The 21,462-nt window shown below is 42.8% G+C and overlaps 1 protein-coding gene across 1 annotated transcript; it reads left to right on the top strand.

Moving 5' to 3' along the window:
* The first annotated feature begins 208 nt into the window (after nt 1-208).
* On the top strand, nt 209-20,007 carry mindy3 (MINDY lysine 48 deubiquitinase 3). Its single transcript, XM_062398876.1, has 16 exons — nt 209-353; nt 812-1,134; nt 1,721-1,800; nt 2,699-2,759; nt 2,866-3,066; nt 3,246-3,297; nt 4,013-4,127; nt 4,405-4,478; nt 4,628-4,707; nt 4,925-4,995; nt 5,913-5,993; nt 13,431-13,503; nt 15,383-15,455; nt 17,245-17,332; nt 18,174-18,245; nt 19,089-20,007. The coding sequence occupies exons 2-16, from the start codon at nt 1,041-1,043 to the stop codon at nt 19,236-19,238; spliced, it is 1,365 nt and encodes a 454-aa protein (XP_062254860.1). The 5' UTR covers nt 209-353; nt 812-1,040; the 3' UTR covers nt 19,239-20,007.
* The last annotated feature ends 1,455 nt before the right edge of the window (nt 20,008-21,462 follow it).

Raw genomic sequence — 21,462 nt, 5'->3', positions numbered from 1 at the left:
TAAACACTTCGCGCCTCTTTTGACGCTGATAGTCCAACATTACAACTTTGTGTTTCCGGGTAAGGGATTTAAAAGGCACGTTTTAAACGTGTCAACCGCTTTTGCTTGTGGGCGGGCGCTCTGTGTGACTGACAAGCCTGTGGACCAATGATATAACGCGATGAGGCTGTACCTCTTGACGCACCAGGAACCCGCTGGATTTCAACCAATTGGCAGACACGTCAAATGGACGCATGTTTTTTTTTTCTACAATCCTGTTGTAAATAAACGAATGACAGAGACGTTGGCGACAGTTTAATTGCGACCGAAATACCGAATCGATACGGAAACCGATTACTCGACTGCTTATCAAGGTAACTGTATTTTACTTTCTTCAAACCGATATCAAGCAGAACGAGTTCATTCATCTGTCGGTCCCGCTGTGTTGTGGGAAGTCGCTGAATGACAAAGCAGTGAAAGATTAGCTGCTAGTAGCACAGCTAATGCTAACTGCTGACATTACAAAGCCAATACACTTCTTGAAAATATCACCCAACACAAAAACAGTATAAGGAGGTCACAACGCGGCCTCGTAGCTAGCTGTACGGTATCCCGCTGTTGTTTTATACAACTATATAACATTAATCTAACTGTTAGCTTTCTAGCTTGTTGGGTGACCGAGCCAAAATGTAACATTGCAATGATTAACAAAGTGTGTAATAAAGCCACTGTCGCCTTAGAAGTGAAGTTTAGCTACATGTGCTAAAACATATGTTTGCTATTAGCATTAGCCAACGATCTTAACATGTGGTGCTGTTGCATTATCTCGCAGGCTGCTGTGGCTAGGTTGATGTCATTCCTACCAGCCAGCTTGCTGCCAGACACTGGAGACAGACACAGGTCGCTTGTGGCCAATGCCACCGGCTCGACCTGCCCGAGAGAAGTGGACTGTCAACCTCGAGAAGAGCTAGAGAGTTGGCCTCAGCAGATCCCTGTTTTCCCCACCTGGCTGTCGGACTGAAGAGGGAGAGCCTGTGGATCCACCTGCAGTGAAAGTTGTCATGTCGGAGTTAAACAAGGAGGTGGTGGATCTGGTTTGGGGGAGACCCTCCAGTGGGGTAGTGTCCGCTTCTATCTTCCGCAGATGGTCCCAAGGTATGATGCTCAGTCTTCCACGGAACACCTGACATTTCATTCAGAAACAGGGATTCCTCAGAGTTTTTTTCCAAGGAATTTCAATCGCCGGATCCTCCTTTCTATTTGAAGTTCAGGCAAGCAGTAAAATACAGAGCTATTATGAATACTGTACGTTGTCATTACAGCTCCTGCACATGGTTAGTTGGACCTTCTGCAGAGTTTAGTCTGGATTCACTCCATGGCTGTCAGTAGGATCGCTTAAAATAATAATTTTAATTATTTAAGCGATCAGTTATTTTCTTGATTAATCGTAAGTCCATTGGTCTGTAAAACGTGCAAAATATAGTCCAGTGAAGTCTTTAATTACCTTGTTTTGTTATGTGGGTTTTCAAAACTCAACGGAATTCCCTTTACTATCATAGGAACCACTACATTTTGAGAGACCGAACCCAGTGTTTTCTTTAACATGACTTTTAAACTGTTAATTGATTATCAAGAAAGGTGTTGCTGCCTTTTTTCCTCAGTCATTTATCAAACATCTCACCTGAGTGCACTGTGAAACATTTCCCTTTGTTTAAATGAGATGTTTTTGTTTTCATCACAGGATTTGTTTTCAGTGAGAATGAGCACACAGCTCTGGAGCAGTTTGAAGGAGGCCCATGTGCTGTCATTGCACCTGTCCAGGTATGATCAAGTTCAGTTTTCCATTTGGTATTAACAGGTCCCAGTGTCAAAAAAACTGAGCCCTCAACAGAAGTTTTGTGACTACATTTCTCACTGTAGTAAGGCTATCATGTTGACACAATCTGTCCACAGACATAAATATATCATATTTACTGTAAAAAATATTAATTTCTTTAGTCAACGACTCCTTAAAGACATTGGCCCACAGACCTCAGTGGGCACTTTGTATTTTCCCCTCTGAATCTCTACCAGTCTTTTTTTCATTTGAAGATCATTTAAGACATGATTGTGATGAATCTATTTCTGATCAATGTTTGCTGTTTTAGGCTCAATATTATCTTCTCCACCTGCATGGTAACTTCTTCATTTTTGAAAGGAATAGACCCAGTCGGTATTATGCGAAGTGTATTGCTGCCTCCTACTGGGGAAAAAACGATTACGCATTAAGTCTCTGTAAGTGATTTATTTGACTAATAGGTCACACTGAACACATGTAGTGGCAAGTTGTAATGCCAGATGTGAACTGATGTACTAAGAGATGTCGACTTGTGATCATTTAAATACCAGATATGAACAGAGCCTCAGTTAACTTGGAGACACATATGAGCTTTTTATTATGCTTAAACTAATATTCAATCGACCCACAGCTGGACAAGAAACCTTAAGTATCCATGGTCAACTTGCTTTGACACCCTTTTGATTTTAGAACTTTTCATAGAAATGGCTATATCTCTCACACAAATCCATAGTTTTATTTAAAATTGTATGTGCCACAGCAAGAATAAAAAAGTGTATTTTTTGTCTGTATCATCTGTACACAAATCTGTGTGCAGGACATAGAAAGTGTATTTGGTTGTATTTTCTTGCACATTTGGAGACTGACTGTGTTTCTTCACAGGCTTTCCTTCTCAAGAACATTATCTGTAACAGAGAATGTTCCAACTGGAGACAGATGTCAGGTAAATTGTCCACAGAAACCTCCAGACCATTGCTTTTATGTTTGTGTTATAATCTGTAATTGAATAGCTCATTAAACCATGCATATTTTTTTTGTGTGTCTGCTAGAGGGGGAGCAGAAAACAGCCCTGTGTTCCACACTGAGTGAAATCTTGGAGTCGGCCTGTTCCAGCCCCTCCACAGGCTTCTGCTTGGTGACCTGGGCAAAGGGACAGAGCCCACACACTAGCACACATACTAAGACACAGTCACAGTCACAAACGCAGGACGTGCCAGAGAGCAGCCAGTCGCCAAAGGAGAAGCCTCCCAGTGAGTCCGACGTCTGTCATATTCACACGCGAGATGCAAATTTAAAAATAACGGTGCACAAACACATGAATGTTCATATCACAAAAATGGTACATTTCAATGACTAACTATTTGACAGTGTGGCTTTTTACTGTGTTAAACTCTGACCCTATAGTGTTTGTGTGTTTTATTTTGCCTAGCTGCTCTGGCTGCTGAGGATCTTGGCTTTGAGCGATTTCACAGTGTTATTCAGTAAGTGACACTAAATATTCTCACCACAGCTAACACCTTGCATCTTTATACTCATTACTGTTTCCTCCTCAACTCAGATGATCTCAAGTAATAGTGCAGGTTTCCGGAGGGATCAAAACCTCATAAATCCTGGATTTACAATTGCCAATATGCAGGAATAGAATATAGAAGTACACATTTCTCAGAGGATAGTATCAGGAGAGCTGAGGGGACTGTATATGATCAATCTCATCTGTTAAAGTTGGCCTCCACAATGATGAGCTATTTCACTCTGTTGCCGAATCAGCATTTTCACTGATTGCCTCATATAAAAAAAAAACTCTGACTACCTCTCTTTCACACAACCTCTCTGTCATACACACAAACTAAATGAATGCAAGGCTGCATTTGCCAGAGGAATATTGAAATTTCATCGCGTTGTGCACTGGCAGCTGAGACCACAGTCAGCAAAAAGCAATGATGACTCGCAGTGAAGAAGTGCATACTAACTAAGACAGGCAATTAAAAGAGGAAGGTGGCTCCCAACAGACAAGGGCAGATTTTTCATGGCACGTCTTATAGATTTTATGCCCCATTGATAGTTGTATTAACCACCCCGGAATGACAGATACACTCAATCCATCAGTCTCATTGACTGTAGTTTCCTAAGATCCAACAATTCTTTTTTCTTTTGAATGTTTCATAAGGCATCTTGATGTTTGTTTCTCTCATGCAGTAAGCGGACTGTCTTGTCAGTGTCTGAGCTGAGAGATGAGGTGCTGTCCCTCCACCAGACCTGGGGGGGGTGCTGTGGAGTCTTGCTTTTCCTCTACTCAGTCATCCTAACCAAGGTAACATAAACAAACGCTTGCATGGAAAGAGGGGTGGAAAAATTACATATGGAATGGAAACAAAAAGATCGGTTTTGTCACTTTTTCCATATTTATCAAGTTATTAGCATGAAGGGATAAATATAGAGACTTTTTTTTTGCTTCAAACACGAAACTCCTTTTTTCTTTTGACGAAGAAGATTTTAATCCTTATATTTTAGCATTTAATTAATTTGTCCTGTTTGTCAAATTTATGCTCAAATATACAGATTTGTCTCTTCTGGTCTTCTCTCTGCAGGGTATAGAGAATATACGAAATGAGATCCAGGACACATTGGAGCCTCTTATTGACCCTGTGCATGGTCATGGCAGGTATAAGAACACCTCTCTTCACCTACTGTCCACATCAGTTAGACTGTTACAGCAAGTTAAATGCTATTCTGGGTCTTTTTTGTGTGTTTTATATACTTTAGAATTCCTCATATACTTTACTGATGTTTTTTTCTTATCTGTTTTTGCAGTCAGAGCCTGGTTAACCTCCTTGTTACTGGCCACGCAGTCTCTAATGTCTGGGATGGAGACAGGGAGTGTTCTGGCATGAGTAAGACATCCATAAAGTTCCTGCATATTCGCACAAACATGCCATATTCACACGCATCACCCAGAGCTCAGTTTTGTGGCCGCGGATTTAAACTGCATCCAACAGTCTTCAATAATTCTTACATCCCACAGCCTTGCACAAAAAGCACAAATTAATGCCAGTTTGACGTAATTAAACAAAATTTAATTGCTCTTTTTTTTCTCTCCCTGTCTTGTAGAGCTACATGGTATTCATAAACAGGCATCAGTTGGCTTCCTCACGCTCATGGAATCTCTACGCTACTGCAAGGTACAGCCATTTAAAGTTTTTGAGAACATCATGAAAAGAAACAACAAATGATTCAATGTTTGTTTATGATAAATATGCATAGGATTTGGGGATTTTTTTTTTTTTTTAATAAAGATGGACACCCATTGTATATACTGAGAGAGTTCCAAGTAAACAAATGATCACAAAAATGCCCACTGTTACTTGTGACTCCGAGATGTGGGTCATTCTCAATATGTGAAGCACAAACCACAGTGAGAGCCCTCATGTGAAAATATGTGTTTGTGAGGAATGGTCTGAACATACTCCCACTCTCCTTACGCTTTTATTTTCTGTGACACATGCAACAGCCCAAAGTAGATGACAAAAGCAATTTCACAAAACACGTGATGTGACACAATGTAGTCAGCTTGAAAAACAGGAAACTTTGCTGTTTATTTATAATTGCCAACATAAGCAAGCTCCAAAAAGCATGAGTTCTCCAAAGACAAATAATATGTTAATAGAAATTGGATAGTTGCCAAAGTAAATGGAGATGTTCGGAGTGATTTAAAAGACCATTTCATATCCAATGCTAAGAGGCCTGCTCACTGTGCACTGTTCATGTAATGTTGCACCATTAGGTTTATTGTTCTTGCATGAAAAGGAAGTTCAAGCTGAACCTGATGCCACTATTCAGAAGAGCAAGTGACTTATAAGAGATGATCCTTTTGGAAAACAAAAGAGTTCAATATTATAATTGTTAATAAACATTTCTCTAAATACCGCTGTTTGTTGAGGATCCAGAGTAACATGATGTTCTTGCTCTCTGACATGTTTAAATGTGAATGTGCTTTGTAATCAAATGTTGTGTGTTGAACAGTCTGAGCCATGATGAAAACTACTCAAAACAGACGCATTTGTGGTGCATTCTTTTTCTCTGGCTGTGTGTGTTTTAGGTCGGGGCATTCCTCAAGTCTCCAAAGTTCCCTATTTGGATCCTTGGCAGTGAGACCCATCTCTCTGTGTTTTTCACCAAGGCAAGTTGAATACAGTCATCAATTCATAAGCAAACACATAATTCACACACACAGAGATACACAGTGCATAATAGAAGCCAGTCTCCTCAGAAGGTAAGAAAAAACAAAATATGGAACGTGCTTAACAGATTTAATTTAGTCCAAGTCAGATATCAATGTGACAGAAAAAAAGAGGCCGAAAGGGAGGGGAGGTAAAATGAGCGCAGGAGATAGTCATATATGGCCAGTACTGTTTCTTGGCATTTTACCTATCCAGCATTAAGAGGGAAAAAAGCTTCCACACACACATACACGCACACACTCACACAGTTATCGTCATGCTCTTCTCCTCACACGCACTGGAGCACTCAGTTTTAGTTTCTCAACCATCTGTGATCTACCAAACAATGTGCTGTACAGAAACGTATGGCCTTCATGTGTAAACCGCTGGATTTGGACTTCAATGAGAGCCTCCTTTTAGAGTATACATCTGTCTGCCTTTACTGGCAGGTTTGTGCTAACAAAAAGGGATCACACATTGTTCTGTTCTGGCATTTGTTCATAAGAACATGTTTTTGTTGCACAAAAAAAGTCCCAGGAACAAGATTAACGATAAAAAAAAATGATAGAAAGGAGAAGTTAAGAGATAAAAACACATGCAAACTGTGTCTCCAATGCAGTAAGGCTTGGGTGAGTTTATTTATTTTGTTTGTCAGCTTTAGTACGTGACCTAAAGACAACATGAAAAAATGCTGTTTACTTACCTGCCCAGTGTCTGTGATATTAACACTGAGCAATGGAGTGTACTCTGAATAACCACTCTTTACAAGTTGTTGCACACTGGAGCTTGAGATTGACAAATCTCTTCTGCAGAATCTAACCTTGTTTTTGAGTGAAATGTGCAAAAAACAAAACTGGAACCAGGTTCATGTGGTCACAACCTTTGGAAATCCTTGGAAAAATGCCTTGCCATCATCTTCTTGCAACTGCAGAGGCTCAGATGTACACTCATGCACACACACATACATGCACTGGGCTATGCCACAAGATACAGAAGGCTCACCCTAATTGAGGTCAACCCTGCGGTTGTAACTTTGAGAAAAACGTAGGCCCTTGGACAGGAGTATGATTCATCAGATCACTGCTCATGTGTGCGTGTGCGTCCACTTAACCTCCTCGCAGTCAAACAAGCATGTTTATCATCTCTATCAGTGAACATGTAATGTGATACGTTGATGTAGCTTGTATATTAAAGCTGGCAGTTTTGGTGGAGCAAATTGATTCTCTGTGCTGTTGTGAAAATGGCACCGGAGAGACAGAAAGATCCCAGGCAGTCATCTCCATCATAATGCCACACCCTCAAAATGCCATTGATTAAAAGCTCACTTACATGCGTAGAGCTCTACCCTGTTAGGCGAGTGGATCATATGTTGCCTCGATGATGACCCAAAGTCGTCATGCATGCGCTGATGACTTACGGATTGCTACAACTCCCCCGGCACTGGTGACATAGTCACATATACACACTCACACACGGCCTGGCTCAAACACACACATTCCAGAGAGCAGGGAACCTAATCCTGATTAGCATTAGTGTTGTATGTGTGTGCAGCTTTAGGTGGATGGCTTCCTGTAGGGAATGTGATTCCGGAGTTCCCATCTGGATCCATTTGTCCCGCTGGAGACTGGCAACACACACACACACACACACACACACACATGCATTTATACTGACGTAGATAGCTGACACTACTCTGGGCCGGCTTTGAGAACGAGGCGGGAGAGGGCAAGAACACTCAGTGAGACCCTGTCCTTATTGAAATGGAATCTATGCTGAGAGCCTATTCGCAGCACACTGAGATTTCCCAGCATTTATGATACAAAAATACACACTACCTGGTTATGCAGCTTTTAGCTTCGATATGGAGCCATCAGCCTCACAAAAGAAGACAACCTGATCCCTGCCTCTGATGTGTCAGCGGCTCCTTCTGTCTGCCATCAGGGACGGGTGTGTATTCTCCCGAGTCGCTGTCAGTGTGTGACTGTGGCTTTCAGACCATCAGCTTAATGCCATTAGTGTTTTTTATCTAATCTACCTACACAAAAGACCATTCCACCATCTCTGATCCCTACCCACAACACCCCCCCCACACACACACACACAAACACACACACACACACACACACACTCTCTCTGCCCTCCGTTGTATTAATGTGTGTGTGCTTGTGAGAGAGAGCCTGAGTGTGTATAATGGCATGTAATGGGATCTGTTTTTGGACAAGAGTTTCTGAGACGCCACAGGAAGGACAGAAACGAAGAAAGAGAGAGAGCAAAGAAGAAGTGGGATAGGTGATGGATGAGACGTATCATGCATTATTTGTAAAAAAAAAGGATTCAATCCTTCCTTTCTCCTCCTCTTGTCTTTGAAGCATCTATCCCCTCAAGTGTACAGTAGATCGGTTCCCCAAGAAAAGGATTCCCCGCGCACCTCAACCAACCTCTTCAGATTAGTGGTCCCTTATGGGAAGGGAAGAGGAAGGAGGGAAGTAGAGAAGTAGAAAGGAAGGATGCACTTTAAAGAGCGGTCACTCAGGAACGGAGGTGGGGGTGATCCTCTTGTGACATTTTTGCTGAGTGATGAGGTTCACAGGCTGTGTCTCTGCTTCTCCAGGGAGATACATGCGTGTTGTTTGTGTATGCGTCCAGTTGTCATTTTGTAGGCCAGTGATTTACTAGGAGAGAGAGCGGCCATTGTGGCGCTTTGTGTTTGCGAACACACGCAGCGTGCCCGTCAAGGGCTGGTCTTCTTCACTCAGTGTAACTTGCTCAGGTGTGAAAGCTAGGACAAGCCCCCTGAGTAAACAGATGCATGTTCTCAGGAACATTTATGAGCCCCTTAACTCTGTCAAGGAGATTATGTTTTCAATTTTGCGGCCCTGGATCAGGGGGAAGATCCATGATTTTTATTTTACACTTTGATGAAGATAATGATTAATGTTCGAATATTGGTGTAGACATGTATAAATCTAGTGAATTTGTTTTATAAGGGAAGTTTTGCAGTGTTCTATAATGATATATAATGACACATGATAACCTGAAACAGTCATATCAACAGAATGGAACAATGCTAAAAATAAAAATAACAGTAATACTGAATTATGCCCATTACCCTCAATGTACTGTATGTAGTTTGAACTAATAGGGAATTCATATTTAGTAACAGCAACAGGAAACATCTATAATAGATGATTCAAATTGTGTGTTTTCTATTAAACCGGATGACTTACCAGTCTTGGTGTGATCAGAGGGTGCGGGCCACACAGAAACACAGAATAACAAAGCAGTGTACATTAACAGTCATTAATAATCAGTGACAGGTCAGACTAAAGGCCATTATAGCAGCATGAAAGGCTCTCTCTGTTCATGTGTGTGTGGTGCATTATCCTTCCTTCTCCCCTGTGTGTTGGTCTCTGTTATGGGACCCATCATCACGCTACATAACTCTCCTCTGGTGTCTCCTCATGTTTCTGGTGAGACACAGTCTTTCTCATCCAAGACAGCTCCATAAATCACCACTTTGTCCTGTCTGTCACACCTGAAACGCACACTCAGAGGTTAACATACAGTCGATACTGCACGCACTCCCTATGTAGCAAGAGCGTTGGGTTTTCCATTACTTCCTGTCCTCTTATAAGGGACAAAGGCTGATTAAGGTGAACACAACAAACACACACTCAAGTAACAAACAATCACACACAGACTGGCCCCTCAATTCCCTCCTCATGCTGTCATGTAGTGAATATGTCGGAACTTACGAGGAACAAGGCAGGAGACACCGTCCGAGACCTCTGCTTTGTTGCCTTGAAACCGATCCCCTCCGATGCACTGTATAGCCACTCAGGACCTCTCAGCACACACAATAGCTCTTTGGTAGACAAAAAGAAGAGAAAGAAAGAGTAACTCTAGAAAAGTACTGTGCTTACCTCTCTGTCCTAAAGTAGCTACCTGCCTGTGGAGATAATAGACGAAACAGGGACGGAAGAATGGAAGAAAAAGTCATGGTTGGGAGGGAAGGAAATACTCAAGAAGCAGAGTACCTACTTAACGCAGGAAAAGGCAGGTAAAGAGGGCTGTAATTAGGCAAGAGAAAGAGCAAGAGGGGGAAAAAGGGCCTATAGGGGATGAATTGTCAACCTAAGAGAGCCACTCAAGCATGGAGAGAAAGTTGGGTTGAGGCAAAGTTTCAGGCTGTGATCCTTTTCCAAGATTGTGCACATGGTAAAGGGATTAGTTGGATGTTTGATTCTTTATATAGGAGAGTGTGATCCTGGGAATCTGGTCTGATGATAAGAAATATAGTCTTGTGTTTGTACTGCACAATACTCTTGTTATGTGTCGGATCTCCTGACTTAACTGAGAAGATACAAAAACACACCATTTGCTTAAGGATAGCCCTTTGCTGCATGTTGCATTTCAATAAATGAATCGATCAAATTTGATTTGTATTGGCCATATTCACATATCACGGTTTGTCTCATAGTGTATCAATTCTTTTGGTATTCGTACAAAGAGAAAACGTCAAACGGAGATGAAGGGAGAAATCCATTTGAATTTATAATCCATGATCAGCGAGTTGGTGTCCGTGGTGACAGCCTGATCATGGATTATAAATGATGATCACGACCAGAAAGCAGTGGACTGAAGCTAATACAGGAGAAATGTGATCTCTTTTCCTGGTTCTTGTCAGGACACATGCTGCTCTGTTTAAAGACCTACTGCTGGAGCCGGATAGTTAGGAATTACAACAATCAAGTCTGGAAGTAACAAAAGCTGCACCTTATGAGGACATGCCTGATTTTTGTAGATGTTGCAAAGATGAAAAAAGGCAGTCTTTGAAATTTGTTTTAGAGATCTAAGATGACTCCCAGATTCTCAACTGTTTAGTTGGATGCAAGGACATTACCATCTAGAGTAGTTTTGTCCGAGTTTAACTGGTATTCATGTGTGTGTTTTCAGTCTGCATGAGTTTCAATGTTAGCGCTCTAGATAGAATAGAATACAGGACCTTGGTGCAGGCAAACACATTTCCGCAGCAGACAGGCCTAATAATTGCTATTGCAGAGATATTCTCTCAAACACATGAACATAGTGCAACACGGTGGGTTTGAGTGGAAAGAAACGCGGAGACACACACTAACATACACAACTTCCCTGTGGAGCGTGTTCGCTTCATGACATGTTTTCCAACTCAGCGGCATCTTCCTCAGGCCTCTAATAAAACAGGGATCAAAGACAACCAAGCGGACCTGTCATCTCACATAAACAGACACACACACTCGCATGCAAACACACGTACATTTCAGTGTATGTGCATGAATCTACGCTCGTGTGAATCATTGTCTAGTCTATGTCCTCATTAGCCATAGTAGCATGTCGAGACTTGCCATAATACCATGTTTTGTTTTGTTTTTGTCTCTTGTCCACACTCTTAAGTGCTGACATCCTGTGAACCATAGTATTATCAGGTTTTTTACACTTAATGTCTCCATTCTGCTCTGAAAGTCTGACGAACAAACTGAGCTTTTGTTCCAGAGGCTTATTGGACTTTTCATCACTTTCAGAAAAGATCTATTTTTCCTGTTCAGGTAAAAGGCAAAGTTTCAGTTTATCAAAACAGTTCATCTTTCAAGACACATAATTCCCTGCTAAACCTACATTTAATTAGTTTGTCTGCTGACATGTACTGAAGCACTGAGGTACTTTTTCAGCACTTCTTCCAGGATCAGCAGAAATACCTCTGTCCAGCCCTATGCGTGAAACACTATATCTAGCTAATGACTAATCTTCTGTCAGATTTATGGGGCCTGTAATGTTAACACATCAGGACGCTGCTATACTCTGTGTGACAGAACAGTGTGCGATCGCCTGTTCGCCTTTTCTCAGACTGTTATTCTTTGCATCTGAAGAGCGGACAGCTGGGAGTCATCTCTTCTCGATGTGTCCCCCCTGAACCCCTCTCTCCTTGAGTAAGCCCTGACTACAGTAATAAGTGGACCGTGAAACCCAAGCAGTCTGCGTGAATCTGAGGCTCAGGCTTTTAATAAAGGCCAGCTAAAGGAGATGAGCAGGGCTCATTTGCTCTCCAAAAACATTGTGTGTTTTTCCAGCGCTGCGTTGTCATAATTACAGTCCCTCATGGAGGAACAGTGAGAACCCTCTGATTTCTCGCCTCCGCTGTGTGTGTGTGTGATAAGTATCTAATTTCATTCTCTCTTGGAAATATATCCATCATATCTCCTTTTTTTTATACTCCCGTTTCTCTCAATAATTATTCATGCCATATATTTTAAGCTGTGCCCTCTCACCCTTGCACTCGTTGTTTGTTTGCAAAGTTCGGGAACTGACGTTTCATTTACACGCTGTAAGTTTCAAAATATTGAGTAACACTGAAAATATTAGCATGGACAAGTTCTCATGAAACTGTGGAGGGTGTCTGATTTCCGACTTGTTGTTCTATGTGTCTTCTAAAAAGAGTTTATCTCTGTTTTAAATAACCACACACTGGCGGGCGAAAAGCCTGCAGTCTTATCCTCCTCCTGCCAAGAGCTTGGTGTCTTTTGTGTATTTGTTGTTTCAACACAGTGGAACTTATAGTGAATCCCGCAATTGGGGACGACAGCCCACATTCTCCCAGGGTCTTGTGTGCGTGCTGTTCATTGTTTTATGTGCCGTTAAGTGATCTAACAAGGGCTTTGTTTGGAGCATGCTGAGGCCTTTTGGTGTAGAGATTATCAAGGTTTTCTATGCCAGCCACAAAAGGCATCACACTCTTGATTAACACACCCACTCCCTCTCTTTATGTCCTCCCTGCCAATGTTGTTCTCTCTGAGTTTCATCAGCAAACAAACACTGTAAGCCTAGTCATAAATCATGGGCTGTATTTGTAAGACTCGATTTCCTGATTATGCGTTTGGAGTGAAAACAAACCGTCTAAGTTTATCAGCAGATCAGTTAATACGCTGATGGGCTCTGGTGATTGCACTGGCCCCTTAGATTACACACAGGCACACACACACACACGCACAGTGCACACTAGCAGTGCATCACACACTGTTACAATGGTGTGTTGGCTGCATGTCTTGGCGACAGTTTGTCGTACATTAGTCCGGCTCAACTGACGAGTCCAATCCCAATCTTTTAGTTGTGAGTAGGTCTTAATGATTGTCTGATTCCTCGCTCAGTGGTTCTAATGCTTCAACACTGATGAAGCCACATTCCCCCATAATATGATCTAATCCCACCTCTCGTCCCTTCTCTATCCCTCTCAGTCAATTGGGTCACAAATCTCGACATGGTCAATTTTAGGTCAGACATCTTCATGCCAACAAGAATTATCTCTCACCTTTTAATCTTCTGTCTCCCCCCTCTTTGTCTCTGCATTCCTCCCCCCTGTACAGGAGATGTCCCTGGTAGGCCCAGAGTCTCCATCAGAGCAGGCCAGGAGGGTCTTCCAGTCATTTGATCCTGAAGGTAATGAACGTGTTTGTATCATTTATTTATTGTGCACGTGGTCATTATCTTGCTGAGTCATGTCTCCTGCTCTTCACCCCCTGCACACTTGTTTTTATGGATCATACTTTATTTGGTCATTAGTAATCCAGGTAAATGAAGATCCTGGCACACAGATGTATCTTATTCCAAATGTTCAATTTAACACAAAACAAGCAAGTTGAGAAAACAACATCTGCCTGTTCTCTTCTTCCTGGATGAGCAGAGGCATCTATAACCTCCATTGTTCCCTTCGTCCCGTCTTTCTTGTTTCCCGTCTCTGTTAATTTTCTTCTGCAAACATAAAGAGTCTTCCCGGTCTCATCTCCATTGTTGTTGTTTAGGTTGGTGAGATCAGCTCCTCTAACAGCTGAATCAACCATCCTGCTGTTTCCCTCTCTTCCTCATTTTCTTAAACCTCCAGAATAATGACAATACGGAGTTTAAGAGAAGGAACGAAAGTCGGATGTCAGAAGCATTTTTCACTCGTTTAGCCCTGTGATTGCAGTGCGGGATGTTCATGCCTTATCGACATCTGTAGTGTATTGTTTCTCCTCTGCCGCTGAGAAGAAAGAGGAGGCAGAGATGTGGAGAGTCACACTCAAAACTTGAGCACATTAACAACACACACTTAGAGATATTCATTTTGCAAGAGCATCCAGCCAAGGACCTGACTAAATCAGGAGTTTTACCTCGACCATTCATATTTATCTGTTGTTACTGAGAAATGAATTGTGCTTCACTCTTTTCGCCTGAAACGGTATTATATACAATCTGACTCGTAGATATAACTCGCTGTTTTGTAGAGCTCCTTATTGTAAATGGTGCGTTGATATGAAACAAAAAATATGTAAACATCAACTGTCTGTCGCCTTTTTATCTCCTTTTTTTTTCTCTATCTTGCTCTTTGTGTTCCACAAAATGCACAAAGACACGCAAACGAATGCCAGGGCCATAGTAGATGTGCTGTACAGGACACACATGCGTTCACACTATGTAGTGGTCTATATGCACATATGCCATAGCCAGCAGCGCAGTTGAGTGCTGTGCAAAGGGCCCATAAATCTGCCTGTGTCACATGGAGAGTCAGCACAGCCCCCTGTGTTGTGGAGAAGGGGCGCCAGACGCATTCACACACAAAACAGTGACTCACTAGTCATGCACTCAGAAACCCACTATCTCTGCACGGTCTGTAAAATTGTCGTGTTTGTAAGTGTCCCTGTGTTGTGTGTGTCAGTCTGTGTGTCTCTCTGTGTGTGTTTGTGCCCTCTCTGCTGGCTGTCACACTCTCAGTTGCCACATAGAGAGTAAACATCTGGCACTGAAAAGGCATGACTGAGTTGAGAGCGGAGAAGCAGAGCGATTGTCATTTAATCTTCCTCAAATCACAATTGAGGCTGGTTGTATGTATCTAAACAACAGCCCACACATGCTCACATGTTGTAAATGCCCGGACACACACACACACACACACACACAATCTTTCGGGCAAGAACACATGTTAATGTTTAAAGCTTCTCCGCTCAGGTAAACCGATCATCACGACCATGGAATGTAGGTCAGCCAGAAAGGACGAAGTTTGTATGTCTGTGTGTGTGTCTGCGTGCGTGTGGGTATGTTGGATTTTCTTTTGGTTTTTTTCTATTGTGTCAGATGAGCTAATTCCCCAGAGTTCGTGATGTTAATGGTGCTTGTCACATATGTGTGTAGGTAAAGGCTTCCCCTGGTTTTCATCGGAAGCATGTATTTTATGTTTTGTCCAAGGTCAGCAAGTGCATCAGTTTTTCTTTTATGTGTCTCTCTCTCTCTCTCTCTCTCTCTCTCCCTCTCTTACGCTCTCTTTCTCTCTCCCTCTCTGCAGATAATGGCTTCATCCCTGAGTCTCTGCTGGAGGATGTGATGAAAGCCCTTGACCTTGTCTCGGAACCCGAGTAGTAAGTGTTTGCATGCTCAAGGCTTTATGTTTGTGTGTATATCAGCCTGTGTGTGTGTGCGTGTGTGTGGGTGGGTGGCACCTGTAGTGCTTCTAAAGTTCTACCTCCTAAGTCACGGCCAGGCCGGGTCAGCCGCCCCGTGCTCATGTTTCACTAGCAGCTAACTATAAAGAAAGACCAGGGCGAGCTCACTATAAAAGCCGTTGAAGAATGAAAGAACGAAGGAACGAAAGTCAGAAACTGAGGCTTAGATCATTAACGGCAGGAAGAAAGACAGAGAGGGAGGAAACGCTTTAAAGTGCGGCTTCAAACAGAAGCACGTTCTCATCTGTGGAACAGTAAGACCCAACGCTGCAGCCAAGTCACCGGACCACTGATCTGCTCTGCAGACCCCCAGATGGCTGATGCATCACAATGATACTCAGCAAACTGGGGGGGGGGGGGGTTATTGCAAGAATTCCTCCGTGTGAAAAAATGTGCATCTTTAGTGTTTGGGGGGGGGATGATTGATTTGAGTATCTAGAAGTATTAAATCCAAGTCTTTCATCACTTATGGAAGATGAGCTCAAACTGTTTTCAAGTTGTCTGTGATAGACTAAACATACACGCCTGAAACTGTTTCCACAAATCGTGTGACCTATGACAGTCAGCTGCTACGATTTGTGGTTAACCGACTATGTGGACAATGGCTCCTCTTAGCAAGTCAGTATATGGCTCCGAGGAATAATACTCTTTTGATCATTTGATTTGTACTGTCTCTGGCAGCATTATCTATGGCAAAGATCTGGAAAACGACAACTTTTCTTTTTATGATGCAATTCAACTTTGACTTTTTATGATAAAATGTTTGAACCAAAAACTAAAACATTTCCTTTAGATATTCAAATAATTAAATGCCTCACTGTAACACTGCAACTAAATAAAACTATTCACTTACTGTTATTTCCTCAATGCAGAGCCAGCTTTATCTGTTTGTTATTCTTAAAGAATCCGTACAGCTTCAAATGAGTCACACGAGTCCAGACACATCAGATGACTGCATTGTAACCCTAAGGATGGATTGGACTTAAGGAATAAATATGGCCCGCTCAATGAAGGCACTTGTATGCACCATCCGCTCATGACTGCTCCTTTTTTAAATGGTGATGTCATTCACATCATGCAGTGGATCCAGAACAAACCCGCTTGATTGAGGTATGAGCTCTACTGAGTGTCATTCTAGTTGAACGCTGTGCTGATTTTCTCTCTTTCTCCCCTAGAAAGCAGAAGGTTGTTTTAATTGTCAGTGTGTGTGGTTCAATGACACTTCAGCAGGGTCACTATCAACTCTGCCGCCCTGCTGCTTGTACAACTTGTACAAATCGATAGATGAGTGCATAATCAGTGCTTTCCCCCATGTGTCTGGGCACAACCCCTGCTTCTCTCCTCACTGCCTTAAAAGGGCAATCGAGCCAGATTTTATTTTTTTCATCCCGGTGGAATAATAATAACACTGATCCAACAAGTAGGAATGTCTGGAAAGAGGTATATTTAGTTGCACCATGGATTTCGTGAAAATTTGCACCAGTTACCAAAACAGGCGTCGTAAGTTCACACTGGGCGATCACACTTTGTCTTTATCGCTGTGTTTTATACACAAGACATCACAGGCTGCTGTTTTGTTTCCCCCCTGTTGAATTGATCGTGGATGTTCCTCCGGTCGGTTCTCTCTCTGGGTTTCTGCATCTGTTTTCTTCTACTCTAGTGATATTTCCTTCCTTCCTTATTCATCACTGTTTCTGTGTCTCAGTGTCAGTCTGGTGAAGACTAAGCTGGATCCCGAGAGTTTGGGCATAATTCTTCTGGGCCCGTTCCTGTTGGAGTTCTTCCCCCATCAGGTATGTAAAAGTGTTCAGAGGTGGACTTCCACTTCAAAATGACAAACAACTTCTCATCCAGCCATACAAATCAATATCCAGAGTTAAAACACGTTGTAAGAGAGCCATGCACACACACACACACACACACACCCTCCTATGGTAGGTGACACCAATGTCTATTTCTCAAGCATTTGTTGAGTTTTTCAAATCAAAGGTTTGTTTGCCAGAAACATTCCTGTGGCGTCTCATGTGAAATCTATGCGTGCGTTCGACATCATATGACATAACTCGCCGAGGCGTTTGGAAAGAGCAGTGAAAAGCCTTTATGAGGGGAGAGCGAGCGTGCAAGGCAGAGGGGGAGAGAGATAGAGGGAAACTGTGTTAAAGTGATCAGGGCTTTAGGGACTCACCAGAGGAACGGCCCCGAGCCGCAAAGAAATTATACTACCATTAGCCAACTGGACACACACACTCAGACACACGTGGGATTGGGGTGAGGGTTAGGGTTTCATATATAGGGACATAAACACGAGAAGCTGGACACGCTCGCAGACAACACACCCTATTAGCATTCGGCACCTTCAAGCCAAAGTCATGAGAGGTGTTTTGGCTCAGTGTCACTGTTTGGACCTTTTTCTATTGTTGGCTGCTTTGTTGTAATTGGAGCTTTGCTTCAATGCACCAATATACACGCACACCTCTAAATCCAACTCACAGGATATAACGTAATGTAAAGCCTCGCAGGCCGAGACATAAACATGTTCTGTCTGTGGGTTTCCACCCCCGTCGCTATGTGTTTGACCGAAGACTCTTTGACAACACTGCATGTTTTTCACTGTGCTCCATGTCTGTGTTTCAGGATTCAGGAATCCCAGACTCATTTCCCGTCTACCACTACAATGGACTCAAGCAGTCCAACCACAACGAGAGGGTAAGAAACTCAGGTTTTATAATTCCTTCTCGTATTCACTTACACACTTAGTATTTCTCTTCGTATTTTCCTGTCATCATTCATTCACACACACACACACACACACACACACACACACACACACACACACACACACACACACACACACACACACACACACACACACACACACACACACACAGTTGGAGGCAGGCTGCCACTCCAGAATAAACAGTAGCTATAGCGAGCTTAATAGCCTGTCCATCCTTCCAGAAACCTTGGCTTAACCTCCTGTTTCTTTTGAGTCATTTCAATACGGAGGCCACTGTCAGCAGCCGAGTGATGATGAATGGTCCAACACAGGCCTATTAAGGAGGCTTAGTTTGATGGATGATTGTCAGTGGGTGTAGCTGGTGTGGCGGTGCAAAAATCCGGAGACTCAGGAATATCACTTTCTTCATCTGTCAATTTGGTCTAGTCTGTAAAATTTGCTTTTTTCCTATCCTGCTACCTGAAAAATGTAGGAATGGCACCACATGTGTGTCTACACAAAATAACACGCCTACACACACATGCAGCAAGGCGCCTATAAGCTTGTGATGGCATTTCCATTCCCATAGCTCTAGATGGGAATAACAGACCTGCTGACAGCAGTCTCCTGCAGCGTGTGTTTGTGCGGTTGTGAAGTTGTGAGCATCTGTTGTATACTTGCATCCATCCCTCTCCATTTCACCTTTGACCCTTTCACAGGAAGTGTCTGAAAGGATTGATAGAGTTAAAGCCTGTCAAAGTTGACAAAGGAGTTTGAATATCTGTTTGGTTAACGCTGTGTTAACTGTGAATTTACATGTGTGTGTTTTTTAGGTGGAGTATGTGGAAGGGACAACCTTGGTGCTAGGTTTTGAGGACCCCATGGTTCGGACGGACGACACTCCCGTCAAGCGCTGCCTACAGACCAAGTGGCCCTACATCGAGCTGCTGTGGTCCACCGACCGCTCCCCGTCACTGAACTAGCACTGACTGTCTGTGTGTGTCTGTGCATGTGGATAGACCACTACTGCTCCATGCGCACAACGCCCCCCCTGCATCCCCTCTTTACATTGACTCCGACACATAGAGAACGCACACACAGCCACAAGACAACAACTCAGACGAATGAGAAAACCCACAGATGTACACCGACACGAGATGGAGACAAACACTTTGACGGACTACACATCCACGCTTGAGATCCATTCTTTGCATTATAACTTACATTCCACACAAATTAACAAACTCACCCTTACAGAAAACAAAGGCATTTATTTTCTACAGCTCTGCTCTGTGACAGCACCTCTGCTACAGTTTAGCAGTAGATAGCGAGACGTTATTTAGGGAGCAGGCTTGGGATGGTTCAAAGAGTGTCAATAAATCACGTGCTGAACCACATGTACAGCCAGTCGCCTGAAACACTACTGTTACTGCAGCTATAGGACTGTTTGAGGGAAAACCTACCAAAGCCTTCCACACAGGAGAACACATATACACACAGACTCACACACACACACACACACACACAAACAGTCACAGCTACTGATAAGCGTTTACAGTTTAAAGGGACCAACCCAGACGCAGAGACCCCAGAGATAATATGCAGGAGGATTCTTCAGTGTTTTCACCCAGATGGTTTAGTTGCTCTCTGTGAGTGTGTGTGCTTCATGCACCACACTGGGATGTTGGCCAAGTGTTCATGTATTTATTATCACACACACAAGGTTCTGTAATAAACACTTTTTTGTTCACACGTTGTCTTGCTGGTAGCTTTGAAATCACACACACCCTGTGTCCATTTTCTAATACATTTCATGTCTTGACCTCGACATCGGGCCGCCTCAGGTTTCAGCGTGGCCGAGGTCTGGTTCCCCCTCTTCACTAAATCACAGGTCAACGTGTGCCGTGTCCCCTCAGAGACCCCAAATCGAGTTTTAACTAAATCTCTAAGACACTGATGGTGACTTAATTACCTCTCTCTAGCCTCCCAAGACACAACACTGCATTTTACTGTTGGCTCATTATCAAAAATTCCCAAAAGACGACAATGGAAACACTGGCGTTTTATAAGGCATCATAAAATCAGTGGTATGTGGCTACTGTTTTGTGTTAAGAGTCATCAGGTAGCAAATGTTAGAGGAGTATCTTTTTACACTATTTACTGTTAGTACTTATTCCTGGCTAAGGACGAGAGCCAGGTATCGTAACTCCGTTTGTGTTAGTGTGTGTACAGTTAATGCCTGTTCGGCATCTGTGCACAGGAGTGTTGTAATATGTTGTAATATTGTGCTGGGTGTGTGTCTAATGGATCTGTCTAATGGAAAAAGGATGTGAGCCTAATCTGACACATCAATCTGCTTAACAGTTGCATTATAAGTTTGTGAAAAGGGAAGGGGAACATGACAGTGTATAAAATATAAAGCACTTCTGTGACTGATCCCTGTTCAGAGCACATTAGCAAACTGAGGGGACGTGACCTGAAGAGAATGCGTAAATTTGCGAATTCCTGAAAATTGGATATCTGTGGGAATTTAATTGGATGAAAGATGGTGGAGAAAATCAGATACTGAAACTGCACTACATTAAAACGCTAGTTACATGGTGGACCACATTATAACACAGACGCACTATGGCCAAATAGGGCAAAAGCCGAGGAATGTGTCTGTCTGCTGCCTCCTCGCTCCATCATCATCACCATCTCTCTTGTGTAAGAAGAAGAAAGAGGACACATCTGTCTCTACAGTATGTGCTTCGTGTTTTATTGTTTTTTTCCTCTTCTGTTCAACTTAGATTTACATAGAAACAGCTGAGAAGGACCAGACCCTGCCTTTCACCCGCTCTCCTCTCTCTCTCTCTAACACACAAACACTCAACTGTTGCACAAAAAAGGAACCAGGCAGAAGGTGAATCGACTCCGCACTCATTTAAATGAAACAATAAAGGAAGGGGGATAGAGTTGCAGGACGGATGGAAATCTGTTAAAGGAGGAGTGCGTGGCAGGTAGAGGAGAAGAGAGAGCTCTCCATCTGGCAGGTCAAGGTTTGGGTTTCTCCTCGTACAACTCTTTCCTTCACCTTCTCACCTGGTTCTTATCAACTCTGCTGACAGCGAACGCTCCAGTGCCACTGTGACTCCGCTGCACTGTTACTGCACTGAGGCCGGCTGTGGAGTTTAATGCCTAAAAAGCTCAGTTTAATTGTAAAAAAAA

The sequence above is a fragment of the Platichthys flesus genome, chromosome 11 (genome assembly GCF_949316205.1).
Source record: "Platichthys flesus chromosome 11, fPlaFle2.1, whole genome shotgun sequence".
NCBI classification, from domain to species: domain Eukaryota; kingdom Metazoa; phylum Chordata; class Actinopteri; order Pleuronectiformes; family Pleuronectidae; genus Platichthys; species Platichthys flesus.
The sequence above is the reverse complement of the archived record's forward strand: the minus strand, read 5'-3'. Positions and strand labels throughout refer to the sequence as shown.